General features: G+C 32.5%; 1 protein-coding gene across 9 annotated transcripts in view; it reads right to left on the bottom strand.

Annotated features, from left to right (window-relative positions):
- The window catches only part of LOC148312756 (uncharacterized), a 41,110-nt gene that overhangs the window by 15,126 nt on the left and 5,741 nt on the right, over window positions 1-20,243 (bottom strand). The window contains exon 3 of one of the 9 annotated variants that reach the window (XM_088274038.1): window positions 5,908-5,988. The exons of the other annotated variants lie outside the window; for them this stretch is intronic. Coding sequence (XP_088130164.1) covers window positions 5,908-5,988 — 81 coding nt within the window. The remainder of the gene's footprint in view (window positions 1-5,907; window positions 5,989-20,243) is intronic. 9 annotated transcript variants of the gene reach the window in all.

A 20,243-nucleotide genomic window follows, 5' to 3' on the forward strand; every position in this document is an offset into this window, starting at 1 on the left:
TTACGGGGCTGACGACCGTCATAGGCTGGTTTAAGTGATCACTTTACACACGTGTAACATTCACCAATTCTACCCATTATTGACGAACACACTACTCAAATTCTTGGAAGTTCTCTATATATATGAACCAATTTAGAAACCTTGTTCTTGAATCACTAGAACTTCACTAGAGACATCTATAAGTGAGATGTAAAGAAGCTTTTTATTAAGCAGAAATTCTTATATTAGTATGTGAGGTCCAAATCCTGGATTATATTCTTCTTCATCTTTGATGAGATGTCAAAAAATAATATGAAAATAACTCGTGTAATTGGAGATAATCCAGATTTTGTTAACAAGTATTTGGACACACTCAAAATGTTGTATATAATAAATAATGGCCAGAATGGTGAATGTCATACATGTGTATAAAGTGACCACTTAAGCCAGCCAAAATGCCTGGTCGTAAGCCCTGGGATGCTCAGACTTCCATCTTCATTCGCATGTATCGCTCACTCCTTTCAACAACGTCATATATATAAAAAAAAGATTTTTCAGGAGATCGTTTTTAAAGTTTAAAAATATAATAAAATGTATATAATAAATATCAATCCACTTATTGAACTTTTTACTGTGCAACAGATCTTTTTAGATACAACATTTAGTATATTAAAAAAAAAATTAACAATACCTTTTCTTCAAAATGCAAAAACAACAATTTCTGCCCTGTAGCGGGTAAATATTAAGTTAAAAATATGCCGCTTTCGCTGGGATATAGTACATTTTCTGGGCATTCCGAAAACATGCACTACTGAAAATTGACAAATTTGATATATGATATTTTATTTATTGTTTCGGCATTAACTTTGTGGTAACACATGTTACAATGATTAAAGAAAACACTTCGTTTTTTACCACTTGAGTTTTATTACAGACTACATGTTTCAGAAGTTAAACTTCCATCATTCAGGTCTGTATAATAACTAAAATATAAAATATAAAATTGTTCTATAAATAAGGAGAGGGGAAAGTAAGGGGAAGAGGTTAGTCAAGGGACGGAGTTTGAAAACAAAGGAAAAATGAAAAGCAATGGTGAAGAATTTTGAAACAATATATTATTTAATAAATTATTTTTAGAATAAATAATAATTAATAATTAATTCTAATAATAATTTACTAAATAATATATTGTTTCAAAATTCTTCACCATTGCTTTCCATTTTTCCTTTGTTTTCAAACTCCGTCCCTTGACTAACCCCTTCCCCTTACTTTCCCCTCTCCTTATTTATAGAACAATTTTATATTTTATATTTTAGTTATTATACAGACCTGAATGATGGAAGTTTAACTTCTGAAACATGTAGTCTATAATAAAACTCAAATGGTAAAAAACGAAGTGTTTTCTTTAATCATTGATATATGATGTTGTAGAAAGGAGTGAGCGATATGCGATATATGCTTTGTATCAAGTTGACATACCTCTTATACATCATTTGTTATATGTGTATAATGTGGTATATGTAGCTATTTTAAGGTATACATGACATTTACGCCAAGCCGACCCAATGCCATTTCTCTCCATTTTATTTCCGTCCGCACCGATGACTTTTCAATATAAATGCATCGCTCATGATAGGTTTAGTGGATGCTTGACTATAACTTGGCAATCGGCCCCGTTTTGCTTAGCTATGACCTTTAAACGGAAGAAGATTTGAGACGGTTCCTGAGATTAAGGCAAATGCGACGAAGGAGTTAAAGGACATCACAAAATATGTCCTTTTATTCTTTTAAGGAGATGATTTGTGTTCTTATGATGTTTTTTTTTTTTTTTTTTTTCTTTATTTAAAATTCTTTTGCATTACATAAATTCAAAAACAAAAAATATTTATAAAAAATAAAAATAAATACAAAAAAAGATCCCACAAAGGCATGGCCTGTGTGTGGGTATACAAAATAAATAGTCATAGTACAGGGTATAAGGGTATAGGTTTCTAAGTATTATTAGTTAATACAAAATACAAAAAACTTAAATTAAATACAAAAAAAAATAAAAATAAAAATACTTGACTCTCAGTGAGCAATTTTTTATTTTATTTTTTTTTTAATTAAAACTTAAACATAAAAAAGATGACAAAGTAAAAAAGTAAAAAGCTAGCGATCATGTTCTAAATGAAAAAGGAACTTAAATCTGTCTCTTTTATAAATAATCTAAGCAAATTTTTTAATTTACACGAACTTAGGGAATTAACATCTAACAAATAGTCTTTGTGGAATAAGTTGAACAGTTTTGGAGCTATGAAAAATGAGTGTCTTTGCGCAAGTCTGGATTTACAAAAAGGGATTTCTAATAAATTATTAATTCGTTGGCTAGATCTATTATTATTTTTAGGAAATAAATGTTGGCGCAAATAAACATATTTTAGACACTGTTGGCAATAGATTTCTCGTAGCTCCAAAAGTTCGGCTTCCTGAAATAATTGGTTGGAAGGAAAAGTAGATTTTTTTTTAAGCATGATTTTAATAATAAGTTTAGTTGAAAGATGATTCATATATCGCTCACTCCTTTCAAGGACGTCATAAAAAAACTTGATTTTTCAGGAGAACGTTTTTAAAATTTAAAAATATAATGCAATGTATTAAAAAAAAATATCAAGCCACTTATTGAACTCTTTACTGTACAACAGATCTTTTTAGGTAAAACCTGATGGTTTTTCTCCATTTGAAAAATATTTTGTATACCTAAAAAAATAATTAAACAATACCTTTTCTTCAAAATGCAAAAACAACACTTTCTGCGCTGTTCATTCATTCAAACCCTTATCCGCACACCAATGATGCGTAGGGCACTGCATTATACAAACACAGTGTTATCTTGATCGTTTACACACGAAGGAAAGGTGATCAGCCCTCCGCTTCACGTACCAGTCCAGGGTAATATTGAATAAATATAAGAGAGAAAAAATCACTGATATTTATTTGATCCCCCCTGGGAATCGAACTCGGGACCTCCAGAACGGTAGCCGAGCGTGCTGACCATTACACTACGGAGGCGGACAAAAGCCTGTAGCGGGTAAATATTAAGTTAAAAATATGCCGCGTTTGCTGGGATATAATCCATTTTCTGGGCATTCTGAAAATATGCACAGCTGAAAATTGCCGATTTTTGATGTATGACGTTCTTGAAAGGAGTGAGCGATATGAAAAATTCATTTAAATACCAAATGAAAGATGTTACCATTACTGATGAAACTGTCCTAAATATTCCAAATAACTAACTAACTAACCATCAAGCCGCTTCCCTGCAGGTCTAGCCAGAGAGAATATAACACCCTGTCATTGCAAACATTCTTCGCCTCTTCCACGTTCATGGATCTCGTCATACATACCCGCCGATCGTTTGGACTCCTAACCTGACCACTTTCAAGTATTTAACATACCCGATTGTGAAAAGTATTTCTCGGTCTTCCTCTGCTTCTTTTTCCAACTACATTCGCCTCATGAATTTGTTTAACCGTTCTTTTCTTACTCATTACTACGTTACGCTATTATTACGTTATTACATTATTACGTTATAAAATTATTATTACATTACATTATTATTATTATAACGTTATTACATTATTACGTTCCACATGTCTAAACCATCTCAACACACGTTTCTCAATTGTATAGATAATGCTTATTATTGGCTTGCATTATTTTTGCCTTATTTCATCATTCGAAGATCTAACAAACATCGTTTTGCCACACATTCGTCTGAGAGATCGCATTTCGACTGCATTCAGTCTGCTTTTTCATTCTCCTTTGGCAACTCCAAGCCTCACTTCCATACATTAGGGTTGGAACCAGAACTGAATATCAAAAGCTAATTTAAATACTTGCTGAAAGATGATTTATAGCTTTGCTAAAGATTAAAAAAAATTACGCCAGTGACACAATAAGCCTCACAACTTCCTTCCTGATTCCAGATTCACAATTCAACTCTGGTCAACACATGATGGAATGACGTGGAGAAATACATATCACTCACTCCTTTCAACAACGTCATATATCAAAAAACTTGATTTTTCAGGAGATCATTTTTAAAGTTTAAAAATATAATACAATGTATTAAAAATAAATATCAAGCCACTTATTGAACTTTTTACTGTGCAACAGATCTTTTTAGGTAAAACCTGAATGTTTTTTCTCCATTTGAAAAATATTTACTATATTTAAAAAAAATATTAAACAATACCCTTTATTCAAAATGCAAAAACAACACTTTCTGCCCTGTAGCGGGTAAATATTAAGTTAAAAACATGCCGCTTTTGCTGGGATATAGTACATTTTTTGGGCATTCTGAACACAACTGAAAATAAATGATTTTTGATATATGACGTTGTTGAAAGGAGTGAGCGATAGATTAAAAGTATGTTATAACTATCTCTATTTATGGGTTATTCTAAGTCTTTAATATTTATACAGTTGAATAAAACATGAAGATTTACAATGTTTGAATAAAACTGAAATGCAAACGAATCTAAAAACACACCAATCATGAAAATGATGTCGAAATAATATATAAACAATTCGAATAATGATTTATACAAAAATATTTCAAATAAACCAGTCAAATGATGAATCGTAACTGTTCTAAAGATTCCAAGAATAAAAATGATTTGAATGACATTTAGTAACTATTCTTATTATGTAATTGTAAATGAAAGATGACTCATAACTGTGCTAAAGATTCCAAATATGAAAAATTCATTTAAACACTATTCGGATGGCAGTTAGTAACTGTTCTTATTATGTAATTGTAACTGAAAGATGACTCATAACTGTGCTAAAGATTCCAAATATGAAAAACTCATTTAAACACTATTCGGATGACAGTTAGTAACTGTTCTTATTATGTAGTTGTATATGAAAGATACGTCCGCCTCCGTAGTGTAATGGTCAGCACGCTCGGCTACCGTTCTGGAGGTCCCGGGTTCGATTCCCAAGGGGGGTAAAATAAATATAAGTGATTTTTTCACTCTAATATTTATTCAATATTACCCTGGACTGGTACCTGAAGCGGAGGGCTGATCACCTTTCCTTCATGTGTGAACGATCAAGATAACACTGCGTTTATATGACGCAGTGCCCTATGCACCATTGGGGTGCGGATAAGGGTTTTATTATTATTGTTATATGAAAGATAACTAATAATTGTGCTAAAGATCCAAATATAAAAACCTCATTTAAATACTATTCGGATGACAATTATTAACTGTTTTTTTTTTTATGTAATTGCATATGAAAGATAACTCATAATTGTGCTAAAGATCCAAATACTAAGAATTCATTTAAATACTAGTTGAATGACAATTCGTAAGTATTCATTTTTTGTATATATAGCTAAAAGATTATAAGTAAAATGTGCTTTAAATTCCAAATATAAAAAACTCATTTGAATACTAGTTGAATGACAATTTGTAAATATATTTTTTTTACTGAGAGACGAATCATAACTGAAAAACTGATAGAAATACCAGATGAAAGATGATTCAAACTGCGCTAAAGATTCCAAATATGAAAGACTTATTTACATACCAGATGAAAGACGATTCATGACGGCGCTAAATATTCCAAATATGAAAAACTGATTTAAATACCAGATGAAAGATGATTCAAACTGCGCTAAAGATTCCAAATATGAAAGATTTATTTACATACATGAAAGACGATTCACAACTGCGCTAAAGATTCCAAATATGAAAAACAAACTAAATGACAGCTCATAGCGAAAAAAACCATGAATATTTTTTTATTTGCTAGGCAAGCAGGTTCCGTTTTTTTCACGTAAATGTTGCCAGTAGAATGCGTTACATTTGGCGCGAAAGAATGACAGATGACAGAGATGGACCCTTTTGATTCTGATGGCATGCCATAAAGTTTTACCGGTCTCTGATTGGTCGGTTCCGCGTCAACGTCAACGAGAAATTCAGTCGGAGAAGGGTCCCTCGATTTCGGGTGGTCATTCTAAAAGTGTCGAAAATAATATAACTTTAGTAGAAAATTGACAAAATTTAAAATATACATACGAGTATATACATTAATGAAACATATCGCTCACTCTTTTCAACAACGTCACATATCAAAAATCGTCAATTTTCAGCTGTGCATGTTTTCGAAATGCCAAGAAAATGAACTATATCCCAGCAAAAGCGGCATATTTTTAACTTAATATTTACCCGCTACAGGTCAGAAAGTGTTGTTTTTGCATTTTTAAGAAAAGGTATTGTTTAAATATTTTTAAAATGGAGAAAAAACCTTCGGGGTTTTACCTAAAAAGATCTGATGCACAGTAAAAAGTTCAATAAGTGGCTTGATATTTATTTTTAATACATTTTATTATATTTTTAAACTTTAAAAACGATCTCCTGAAAAATCAAGTTTTTTGATTTATGACGTTGTCGAAAGGAGTGAGCGATATACCTAAACTATATTACACCTATTGATATCTCAACATAGACGAAGAAGAATATGAAAGTCAGGATATTCGCAGGGCTTACGATCTGTCATAGTCCAGTTTAAGTGATCACTTTATACACGTGTTGTATTCATCATAGGCGATTCAGTTGGCTTGGCCATGTACTCCGCATGCCTCCTGAGAGCCGCCATCAAGCTTGCCTCTTTTACAAGGCATCAGGTTCCCGACCACTGCTGACAATTCATCGGCAGTTCTCATCTGAACTTCGAGACGCGGACCTGACTTGGGAGGATGCAAGGGAGCTGGCAGCCGACAGAAAAGCTTGGAGACAGTTTGTGGACTCCATATGCTCCACATAGGGAGCGGATATGGTTTGATAACATTCACCATTATACCAATGATTGTCAACTACTGTTCCTTCTAACCCTCATCCGCACCCGATGGTGCATAGGGCACTGCATAATATAAACGCAGTGTTATCTTGATCGTTGACTTACGAAGGAAAGCCCTCCGCTTCAGGTACCAGTCCAGGGTTTGTAATATTGAATAAAATTAGAGTGAAAAAAATACTTTTATATTTATTTCAATCCCTCCCCTAAGAATCAAACCCGAGACCTCCAGTATGGTAGCCGAGCGTGCTGACCATTACACTACGGAGGCGGACGTCAACTACACAAAATTCGCAAATTATGTATTTATGCTTCAATTGACATATCGCTCACTCCTTTTAACAACGTCATATATAAAAAAAACTTTTTTAGGAGATCGTTTTTATAGTTTAAAAATGTAATAAAATGTATTAAAAATAAATATAAAGACACTTATTGAACTTTTTACTGTGAAACAGATCTTTTTAGGTAAAACCTGAAGGTTTTTTCAACATTTGAAAAACATTTACTTAATTAAAAAAAATAATTAAACAATACCTTTTCTTCAAAATGCAAAAACAACACTTTCTGCCCTGTAGCGGGTAAATATGAAGTTAAAAATATGCCTCTTTTGCTGGGATATAGTACATTTTCTGGGCATGCCGAAAACATGCACAACTAAAAATTGAATGATTTTCTTTTATATATGACGTTGTTTAAAGGAGAGAGCGATATTTCACATGCTTCTTTTAGGCACCATTTTTGCCAGAATTCAAGTTTTTTTTTAGTTAAAAGAGACCCCATTGAATGAAGAATGATGAATTTTACAAGTGATCACTTAAGCCAGCCTCTTCTTCATCTACGTTAAAATATCTATGTAAATAGCTCCTAAGTGAAGAAATCCAGATTAATACACAAAGATTTAAACACACTCGAAATAACTAATTATTTTAAAATTCATCTTTGAATAAAGCAAAAATTTATGTACAAAGAATTAAAAAAAAAATATGTATAGGAATATGTTCATATATATATATATATATATATATATATATATATATATATATATATATATATATATATATATATATATATATATATATATATATATATATATATATATATATATATATATATATATATATATATATATATATATATATATATATATATATATATATATGAACATATTCCTATACATATATATATGTACGTATTCCTCAGTTAAAATAGATTTACACAAGTCGTAACGATCGAAGTTTAAAATCAAAGTCTAGAATGTGCGTCTCCGTAGTACAGTGATTAGCGCGTTTAGCTACCCAACTGTCTCAAACCAAGAATTCATGAACAAATACTTGGACACACTCAAAATAATATAAAAAAAAATAATGGTTAAAATAAAAATCGAAGATGATGTTTTCAGGCGTCTCCTAATATGTAAAATAATTCGGGAAGAATCTTACGTACATTTCATAAGGGTATCTGATAATTAAAAACTTAATATACAAAATTAGATGATCAATTTTGCGCCACCCTGTATATTTACAATACTGAAGCGATGAATGACTTCTTATGTAATGCATAACATAAAATTAATCTGTTCGCTGCATGGTTTTTAGAGCGGTGAACTCGATTTCATAATTGGACCAAATATTTAGACCGATAAAACTTGGGCTCGTAGTACTGAGATATATCACGTCTAAAAATATATCTGCGGATAAAATCATATCTACATTACTATATATATCGCACACCTAGATCAAAACCGTATCAACTAAAAAATTATGACTTTTTAGATAATCACGTATTCGGATTCTACATACGAAGACGCATATCGCTCACTCCTTTCAAGAACGTAATAAATAAAAAAAAACTAGATTTTTCATGAGAATGTTTAAAAAGTTTAAAAACATAACACAATGTATTAAAAATAAATATCAAGCCACTTTTTGAACTTTTTCATGTGCAACAGATCTTTTTAGGCAAAACCTGAAGGTTTTTTTTCCATTTGAAAAATATTTATTATATAGAAAAAAAATAATTAAACAATACCTTTTCTTCAAAATGCCAAAACAACATTTTCTGCCCTGTAGCGGGTAAATCTTAAGTTAAAAATATGCCACTTTTGCTGGGATATAGTACATTTTCTGGGCATTCTGAAAACACGCATAACTGAAAATTGTCGATTTTTGATTTATGACGTTCTTGAAAGGAGTGAGCGATATAATTTATTCGATTTGTCAATATCTTAAATATTATTCAAAATATACCACTATATGTATGTTCCTTTTGGTGATTATTCTCATGTATGTGATTATAATCTAGGATTCGGACCTCACATACTAATAAAAGAGTTTCTGCTCAATAAAAAGCTTCTTTTCATCTCACCAATAGATGTCTCTAGTTAAGTTCTAGTGATTCAAGAACAATGTTTCAAAAATATATATATATAGAACTTCCAAGAATTTGAGTAGTGCGTTTGTCAATAATGAGTAGAATTTGTGAATGTTACACGTGTGTAAAGTGATCACTTAAACCAGCCTATGAGGGTCGTCAGCCCCGTAAATGCCCAGACATTCATATTCTTCTTCATCTTTGATGAGATGTCAACAAAAAAATAATGATAAAAAAAAAAAAAAAAAAAAAATATATATATATATATATATATATATATATATATATATATATATATATATATATATATATATATATATATATATATATATATATATATATATATATATATATATATATATATATATATATATATATATATATATATATATATATATATATATATATATATATATATATATATATATATATATATATATATATATATATATATATATATATATATATATATATATATATATATATATATATATATATATATATATATATATATATATATATATATATATATATATATATATATATCTTTATATATATTTATATATATACATATATATATATATATATATATATATATATATATATATATATATATATATATATATATATATATGTATATATATATAAATTATATATATATAAAAATAATATACAATTTAATTCATTTATGTACGAAACATTTCTACTTTTAAAATATCTTATACAAATTTTTTTGACATCTCAACAAAGATGAAGAAGAATATAAAAGTCTGGGCATTTACGGGTCTGACGACCGTCACAGGCTGGTTTAAAAAATAACCCCTAATTGGAGATAATCCAGATTTGGGAACAAGTATTTGGACACACTCAAAATGTTGTAGACTTTATCAGTTTTATTTAATTTTCTGCGTTGGTGACTCTCCGTTATGGTTTTCACAACAAAAATATGAAATTTGACGCTACGCCTCATCAGCTGTCGCATTTTTAAAATACTCTCACGTGGAGCGTAACAGCTGTCACCCAAAATAAATCGCCGTCTGCCAAAATCGTTCAAGACCGTTAGTTACAAATTATTAATAGACTTCATTTTACAAATGTATGTATGTAAAGTGACTCAGAATTAAAAAGAACCCAATTCAACAATCATTTTCGTAAAATATTACGGGTGGCGCAAAATTAATCACCGTATCGGAAGATGCTATAATATTTTCAAATGACGTCGTACGTCAATCATATTTAACATTTGTAAACTAGACAGCAGCAGTTTACAAACAGATTCAAGGCGGCGCAATGTACATATAATGTACACATATATATATATATATATATATATATATATATATATATATATATATATATATATATATATATATATATAATAAAAATAATAAAATCCTTATCCGCACCCCAATGGTGCATAGGTCACTGCTTCATATGAACACAGTGTTATCTTGGTCGTTTACACACGAAGAAAAGGTGATCAGCCCTCCGCTTCAGGTACCAGTCCAGGGTAATATTAAATAAATATTACAGTGAAAAAATCACTTATATTTATTTGACCCCCCTGGGAATCGAGCCCGGGGCCTCCAGAACGGTAGCCGAGCGTGCTGACATTACACTACAGAGGCGGACAAATATAAATATATATATATATATATATATATATATATATATATATATATATATATATATATATATATATATATATATATATATATATATATATATATATATATATATATATATATATATATATATATATATATATATATATATATATATATATATATATATATATATATATATATATATATATATATATATATATATATATATAAATATATATATATATATATATATATATATATATATATATATATATATATATATATATATATATATATTCATGTGTGTAATTTTTTTTCATTACCTAGCCAAGGAATGTCAGACTGTGGGTTAAAACCAAACGCACGGGTTTGTTATGAGTGTGTCATAACGTAAAAATACGTTATAATTTATAGTCGCAGCTGTGGTATTGTTAGACTTCAAGTTCCTGCTTTCATTGCTGATATAGTAGAAACCCGGAATTTATCGGGATTTTCCATTATACAGGGTCATCGAAAAATAATGCCAATATTCAAAATGACTATTAAAAAAAAGTTATATAAATGTTTTTGATCTTAAGGCCAAGTATTCGTTAGTCGCAACTTATTTTTCTCTAAATCCAGGTTACATTTTATGTAATTTTTTAATATTATTAAAACAGCGTTTTTGCATTACAAAATTTAAGTTTTACTTCGAAATAATTATATGGTATTGAAAAGAAAATAGTTATTGACGAGAAAGGAGTTTAAAAATTTTATTTTTTTCTATACATACGTATATGTATGTTAAAAAAACGAACAAAAAATCAATATATTATATATTCTTTAAAAAAAAATAGGCGTTACCTGACGTCCGACTCTCCGTGCTGCCGAATTTTAAGTATATATATTTAATAAAATTTATATCGCTCACTCCAAAAATCGTCAATTTTCAGTTGTGCATGTTTTTTAAATGCCCAGAAAATGTACTATATCCCAGCAAAAGCGGCATATTTTTAACTTGATATTTACCCGCTACAGGGCAGGAAGTATTGTTTTAGCATTTTTAAGAAACGGTATTGTTTAATGTTTTTTTTTTAATATGGTAAATATTTTTCAAATGGAGAAAAAAATCTTCAGGTTTTACCCAAAAAGATCTGTTGCACAGTAAAAAGTTCAATAAGTGGCTTGATATTTGTTTTTAATACATTTTATTATATTTTTAAACTTTAAAAACGATCTCCTGAAAAATCGTGTTTTTTGATATAAGACGTAGTTGACAGGAGTGAGCGATGTGTATTTAATACAAATATAATATTTTTCATTAAAAAAATCATAATTATTTTTTATATATATTTGAAAAAAAATCTAATATACGTTCTTTAAAAAATTGGGCGTAAACAGACGTATGATCTTTCCGGTGGTCTCAGTTGGAATGAATTCTGTGTTTGCGAATATCCCCTTAATAATAAAATACATATATATTTTTCGGGAGTGCTTTAAAAATATTTAAAACTAAGGACCCTCAGATTAAGAATTTCTGGAATACTGCACTACACTACAGCCTCCGTGGTGTAATGGTAAGCGTGTTTAGCTACCGTGCTGGAGGTCCCGGGTTCGATTCCCAGAAGGGGTTGAAAATAAATATTAGTGATTTTAAAACATTAATATTTATTAATGTTTTAAAATGCTCTTTGCGGTGGTATGGACATGTGGAGCGAATGGATAGCGAGAGAATGACTAAGAAAATATATGTGGCGAATGTGAGAGGGAAAACAGAACGTGGACGACCGAAAAAGACTTGGCACGATCAGATCAATCAGAACCTAAAATCTGGCGGTGTCAAAAGTCTGCGTAATCGGAGGGCATGTATGACTAGATGTATGGATGTGAAGGAGGCGAGGAGTGTATGTCAGGACAGAAGAGTGTGGCGTTCCATCCTCTCTGCCTACCCCTCCGGGGAAACGGCGTGATGGTAGTAGTAGTAGTAGTAGTAGTAGTAGTAGTAATATTTATTTCATATTACCCTGGACTGGTCCCTGAAACGCAGGAGTGGTCATCTTGCCTTCATGTAGGTAACGATCTCGATAACACCGCATCAATACGATGCAGTGCCTTATGCACCATTGGGTGCAGATAAGGTTGAGAAGAAGAAGCACTACACCACGCTGCCCATTCTACAAATATGTATACTCCATATATTAAAAATACGCTTCGGACAATGTATGTATTTCAGTATGTATACTATTTCTGGGTTCCATACAAGTTCGGATTGGGTCGGTTGCCCAATATTGAGTCATGTGTTTTTAAAATATGCCTTTAAGACTAGCTAGTGGAATGTCGGGCCATTTTATACTAAATGTAGTAGAGACCTGACTAATTGTACCAGTTACTTATATATATATATATATATATATATATATATATATATATATATATATATATATATATATATATATATATATATATATATATATATATATATATATATATACATAATACTAAAATCTAACGAAAAGTTCATCTTCGAGATACCAACAGAACTTTAAATATTTGGGAACTTATCAAGTCACTTTTTTATATTGAAACCCTTATCCGCACCCCAATGGTGCATATAGGGCACTGTGTCTTATAAACGCAGTGTTATCATGATCGTTTTACACATGAAGGAAAGGTGATCAGCCCTCCGCTTCAGGTACCAGTCCATGGTAATGTTGAATATATATTACAGTGAAAAATTTACTTATATTTATTTTACCCCCCTTGGGAATCGAACCCGGGACCTCCAGAACGGTAGCCGAGCGTGATGATCATTACACTACGGAGGCGGGCGTGCAACAGATCTTTTTAGGCAAAACCTGAAGGTTTTTTCACCATTTGAAAAATATTTAGCTTATTAAAAAAAAAAATTAACAATTTCTTTTCTTCAAAATACAAAAACAACACTTTCTGCCCTGTAGCGGGTAAATATAAAGTTAAAAATATGCCGCTTTTGCTGGGATTTAGTAGATATTCTGGAATTTCTAAAAACATGCACAGCTGAAAATTGACGATTTTTAATATATGACGTTGTTGAAAGGAGTGAGCGATTCGTCAGGTTTTGGTGACATAATACATTCCGGAAATCGCATCCTTCGTAAACTTGATAAAAATTGGCAAACGAGCGATTTGGAAATTGGAAATGTGCCACTCTTTCTGAATAAACCGATCGACCGTCTTAATGATTCAAAAATTACATCTGATGACGCCGTTAATGATGAATGAGGTGAAGCATGGAGTTGGCAAAAGAAGGATGAACGTAGGCTGAATGCAGTCGGGATGTGATCTCTCAGTGCGGCAAAACCATGTATGGTAGATGTTCCAATGGTGATATAATGAAGGAATGCAAGGCTAAGATAAGCATTGTCGATAAAATCAAGAAAGTTGATATGGTTTGGGCATGTGAATCGAATGAGTGTGTAATACAAATTTATGATGCGAGCAGAGGAAGACCGAGGAATACTCGTCATGATAAAGTATGTCAAATACTTGAATGTAGTCAGGTTAGGAGTCGTAATAATTGGCGGGTATGTGTGGGGAGATGTATGAATAATGATGGAAGAAGCGAAGATTGTTTGCAAAGGCGGATTGGTGTAGCGTTCTATCCTCTCTGCCTACTTTTGCGGAAAGCGGTGTGATGATTTTTTAGTCTATATTATATACGTATATGATTTATATATACATATATATATATATGTTTATATATATATATATATATATATATATATATATATATATATATATATATATATATATATATATATATATATATATATATATATATATATATATATATATATATATATATATATATAATCTCGTGTTACTCTTAGGATATCGACTGCCAGCTGTATCTTAATCTTTTCGGGGGTCTACTAAATGTCAAATAAATAAATATATCGTAGTCATACAGGACCGGGTTTCGTCGTTACCGACACCACCAGTCTGATGATGTCGGTAACGACGAAACCCGGTCGCTGGTCAAATAAAAATAAAGTGGAAAAGCTAAAAATATTTGTTTTAATCTAATAATAAATAAAAAATGCAATTCCATCACGAAGTGTCAGTGGATAATATAAATCTATTAAAAAACGTGATCATTGACTATTTGATATCTTACTAGCTTAATATTGCCCTGAAAAAGATTCGAAAGGATTTTAAACTTGGAAGTATAATATATTGACTTGTTAAAAATGACTAACTGCATTGGTGTTCATTTTGTTGCCAAGCAAAAGTGACTTAAATGGCCCTCCTGAACATTTTACGTTTCGGTAGTTGGTCACTTTCTCCTGTACGACTACGATATACAGTATTCACATAAATATATTTTTGTTTTATTTGATCTAGCAGCAATCGAATAATACGGCATTGTGCTCAGCTCCCGTCGGATTTACTGAATCGTGTTTTTGCTGCCCGTTCTGAGATTAGAACCTTGGACGCCTGCCAGAGGGCTGCCCACTCGACCACTAGACTACGCGGTCCGGGGACATTTTGTGAAAAACACACATTCGTCCAATATGTAGATTTGACCGACAACAACTAACACATGACAAAATATTCTCAATATTATTAATATTTATTATTATATTATTAACATTTCCGCCTCCGTAGTGTAATGGTCAGCACGCTCGGCTACCGTTCTGGAGGTCCCGGGTTCGATTCCCAAGGGGGGTAGAATAAATACATGTGATTTTTTCACTGTCATATTTATTTAATAGTACCCTGGACTGGTAGCTGAAGCGGAGGGCTGATCACCATTCCGTCATGTGTAAACGATCAAGATAACACTGCGTTTATATGACGCAGTGCCCTATGCACCATTGGGTGCGGATAAGGGTTTTATTATTATTATTATTATTGTCCGCCTCTGTAGTGTAATGGTCAGCACGCTCGGCTACCGTTCTGCAGGTCCCGGGTTCGATTCCGGTAAAATAAATATATGTGATTTTTTCACTGTCATATTTATTTAATATTACCCTGGACTGGTACCTGAAGCGAAGGGCTGATCACCTTTCCGTCATGTGTAAACGATCAAGATAACACTGCGTTTATATGACGCAGTGCCCTATGCACCATTGGGTGCGGATAAGGGTTTATTATTATTATTATTATTGTCCGCCTTTGTAGTGTAATGGACAGCACGCTCGGCTACCGTTCTGGAGGTCCCGGGTTCGATTCCCAAGGGGGGTAAAATGAATACATGTGATTTTTTCACTGTCATATTTATTTAATAGTACCCTGGACTGGTAGCTGAAGCGGAGGGCTGATCACCTTTCCTTCATGTGTAAACGATCAAGATAACACTGCGTTTATATGACGCAGTGCCCTATGCACCATTGGGTGCGGATAAGGGTTTTTTATTATTATTATTATTATTATTGTCCGCCTCTGTAGTGTAATGGTCAGCACGCTCGGCTACCGTTCTGGAGGTCCCGGGTTCGATTCCCAAGGGGGGTAAAATAAATATATTTGTGATTTTTTCACTGTCATATTTATTTTATATTACCCTGGACTGGTACCTGAAGCGGAGGGCTGATCACCTTTCCTTCATGTGTAAACGATCAAGATAACACTGCGTTTTTATGACGCAGTGCCCTATGCACCATTGGGTGCGGATAAGGTTTTTTTTATTATTATTATTATTATTATTGTCCGCCTCTGTAGTGTAATGGTCAGCACGCTCGGCTACCGTTCTGGAGGTACCGGGTTCGATTCCCAAGGGGGGTAAAATAAATACATGTGATTTTTTCACTGTCATATTTATTTAATAGTACCCTGGACTGGTAGCTGAAGCGGAGGGCTGATCACCATTCCGTCATGTGTAAACGATCAAGATAACACTGCGTTTATATGACGCAGTGCCCTATGCACCATTGGGTGCGGATAAGGGTTTAATTATTATTATTATTATTATTATTGTCCGCCTCTGTAGTGTAATGGTCAGCACGCTCGGCTACCGTTCTGGAGGTCCCGGGTTCGATTCCCAAGGGGGGTAAAATAAATACATGTGATTTTTTCACTGTCATATTTATTTAATATTACCCTGGACTGGTACCTGATACCTGAAGCGGAGGGCTGATCACCTTTCCTTCATGTGTAAACGATCAAGATAACACTGCGTTTTTATGACGCACTGTCCTATGCACCATTGGGTGCGGATAAGGGTTTTATTATTATTAACATTTAAAATTACTGCCGGTACGCGGAATATTGTGGATGAGTATCATCGTTGAACAATAAACTAGACAAAAATATCGAAATCTCCTAGTACACAACCATGATACACGATTTACACACAACGAAGGTTTGATAGTCCCAAGAATTAACATTAAATATGGTAGTCCAACACTGCAATATCGCTCACCCCTTTCAAGAACGTCATAAATAAAAAATCGTAAATTTTCAGTTGTGCATGTTTTCGGTTTGTTGAGATGTCAAAAAAATAGTATAAGATATTTTATAAGTAGAAATGTCTAGTACATAAATTAATTAAATTGTATATTATTTTTTGACATCTCATCAAAGATGAAGAAGAATATGGAAGTCTGGGCATTTACGGGGCTGACGACCGTCATAGGCTGGTTTAAGTGATCACTTTACACACGTGTAACATTCACAAATTCTACCCATTATTGACAAACGCACTACTCAAAGTTCTATAAATATAAATTGATATATCGCTCACTCCTTTCAAGAACGTCATAAATCAAAAATCGACAATTTTCAGTTATGCATGTTTTCAGAAAGTCCAGAAAATGTACTATATCCCAGCAAAAGAGGCATATTTTTAACTTAATATTTACCCGCTACAGGGCAGAAAGTGTTGTTTTTACATTTTGAAGAAAAGGTAGTGTTTAATTATTTTTTATAAATATACTAAATATTTTTCAAAGAGAGAACCAACCTTCAGAAAAAACCTTCAGGTTTTACCTAAAAGATCTGTTGCACAGTAAAAAGTTCAATAAGTGGCTTGATATTTATTTTTAATACATTGTATTATATTATTAAACTTTAAAAACGTTCTCCTGAAAAATCAAGTTTTTTGATTTATGACGTTCTTGAAAGGAATAAGCGATATATCGTTCCGAACATTTTTGATTTGTTGCCGACGGATGCAAGAGGTCAAAATAAAATATGCAACAAAGGCAAAATAAAGGAATGGGTAAATGATCAAGAGTTATAATATTTAAAATTATTAATATTTAAAATATTTACCATGTGGTTAGTCATTTAAACTTATTATTTTTTTACAAAAACGTTAATAAAATTAGTAAATAACCACTCACCGAGATTTTTATGTCTACCGGTTTCGAGACGTACCCGGCAAAAATAAATTTTACTTATAGCCCATTGTTTGATTCAACATCGGTTAAGCATGATTCGTCAGTATCCAATTCGAACCCCGCCCACTCCTTTCATCCTACAAGTATATAAGTTGATTGATTGATATGTCTAATTCTATAGCAAGTTTAACCTCGACTCGTAACGCATGTCTGTGCTGAAAGCTTTAGTGCATGTTGGTCTTTGGGTCGACCAAAAATTGCATGTGTTGTTTTAAGTGTGTAAATGGTGCTATGGTGGTGAAGGGTGGTATTGTTTGCATGCTGTGTTAGTGATTGTCCTGACGAAGAGACGGGTACGTCTCGAAACCGGTGGACATAAAAATCTCGATGAGTGGTTATATACTAATTTTATCAACGTAACAAAAGATTACTCAATTCGACCATAGATGCTGCCGCGGACTCTTAACGTTATAGACTAATTCTTTTGATACACGATTTACCCACAACGAAGGGTTGATAGTCCCAAGAATTGACAATAAATATGGGAGTCCAACACTGCGATATATCGTTACACACATTTTTAATTTGTTGCCGACGGATGTTAGAGGTCAAAATAAAATATGGACAAGTTAATATTAAAAAATGTGTTTTTTTTTAAACCTGTAATCTTTATCTTAATATCACCCTAAATGGATACCTGAAGCGCAGGACAAATTGCCTAGCCTTAGCGTTAAGAACGATCAAGATAACACTGCATGAATTCGATGCAGTGCCCTAAGCACCACTGGGTGCGAATGAGGCTGATGTAAAACATAGTATACGGAAATGATTTTTGATGATTTTTGAGTTGTGATAGTTTAAAACTGAGATTAAAAATGTGACACGCTTAGAGTGTCAGAAATGAAGACTCTGAGAAGCATAACAGGCAAGAGTCTTCGAGATAGATTGAGAAATGCCAGGATCAGGGAAATATGCGAGATCAAGATGTCGTTAGGTGGGGAAGGCAACGAAGAAGACAATGGTATGCGCATGTGAGGAGAATGGAACCATCCAGACTCCCCCACATCGCATTGTACGGCCAACCCCATGGTAGACGACTCCCGGGCAGACCACCAAAGAGATGGGCCGATAGCTGGGAATCGACGTCGCAGGAGGCTAATCCCTCTTAAAAACAGGCCGTAAGGCCTACAATAAGAAGAAGAAGAAGAAGAAGCCCTAAGCACCATTGGGTGCGAATGAGGCTGGATGTGATGTAAAACATAGTATACGGAAATGATATTTTGATGATTTTTGAGTTGTGATAGTTTAAAACTGAGATTAAAAATGTATAGAAGGACTATTAGATACAAAAAAACGTGCAAATTAGTTTGAAAATAAATCTCATTAATTCAACGTATCAAGGTTTTTTTTATTGATATCTCAACATAGATGAAGAAGAATATGGAAGTCTGGGCATTTACAGGGCTCACGACCTGTTATGGGCTGCTACATCCCAACGTCCAAACAAAAAACTATGATTTCAAAACAAGTCAGGCCGCAAGCTCTGTAAATGCCGTTCCAATTATAGGAATTGCGACTGTAAATGGAAGGGCATTTTCTTATACGCCCATATTCTTCTTCATCTATATCGAGATACTAAGAAAAAAAATCTTGATATATATCGGGTTATGGTCGCGTGGTTAGTGTCGCGGACTCTTAAGTCAGAGTTTCTCGGTTCGAACCCACTCTACCACAATTTGATACCTATTTCTGAAAATGCGCTGCTTAGGCTCACAGACATAGTATGAATTTGAAATATTTGTGTAAATTATAAAAATACAAATGTTTCTCTTCAATTAAAAAAATATAATAAATATAAAATATAAAACCCTTATCCGCACCCCAATGATGCATAGGGCACTGTGTCATATAAACGCAGTGTTATCTTGATCGTTTACACATGAAGGAAAGGTGATCAGGCCTCCGCTTCAGGTACCAGTCCATGGTAGTATTGAATAAATATTACAGTGAATAAATCACTTATATTTATTTTACCCCCCTTGGGAATCGAACCCGGGACCTCCAGAACGGTAGCCGAGCGTGCTGCGTACTTAGTAATTATGTACAAAGATTTAGACACACTCGGAATATAAAAAAT

This window comes from Brachycentrus maculatus, unplaced genomic scaffold (assembly GCF_059751285.1).
Source record: "Brachycentrus maculatus isolate JH-2025_06_01 unplaced genomic scaffold, ASM5975128v1 h1tg000033l, whole genome shotgun sequence".
NCBI classification, from domain to species: domain Eukaryota; kingdom Metazoa; phylum Arthropoda; class Insecta; order Trichoptera; family Brachycentridae; genus Brachycentrus; species Brachycentrus maculatus.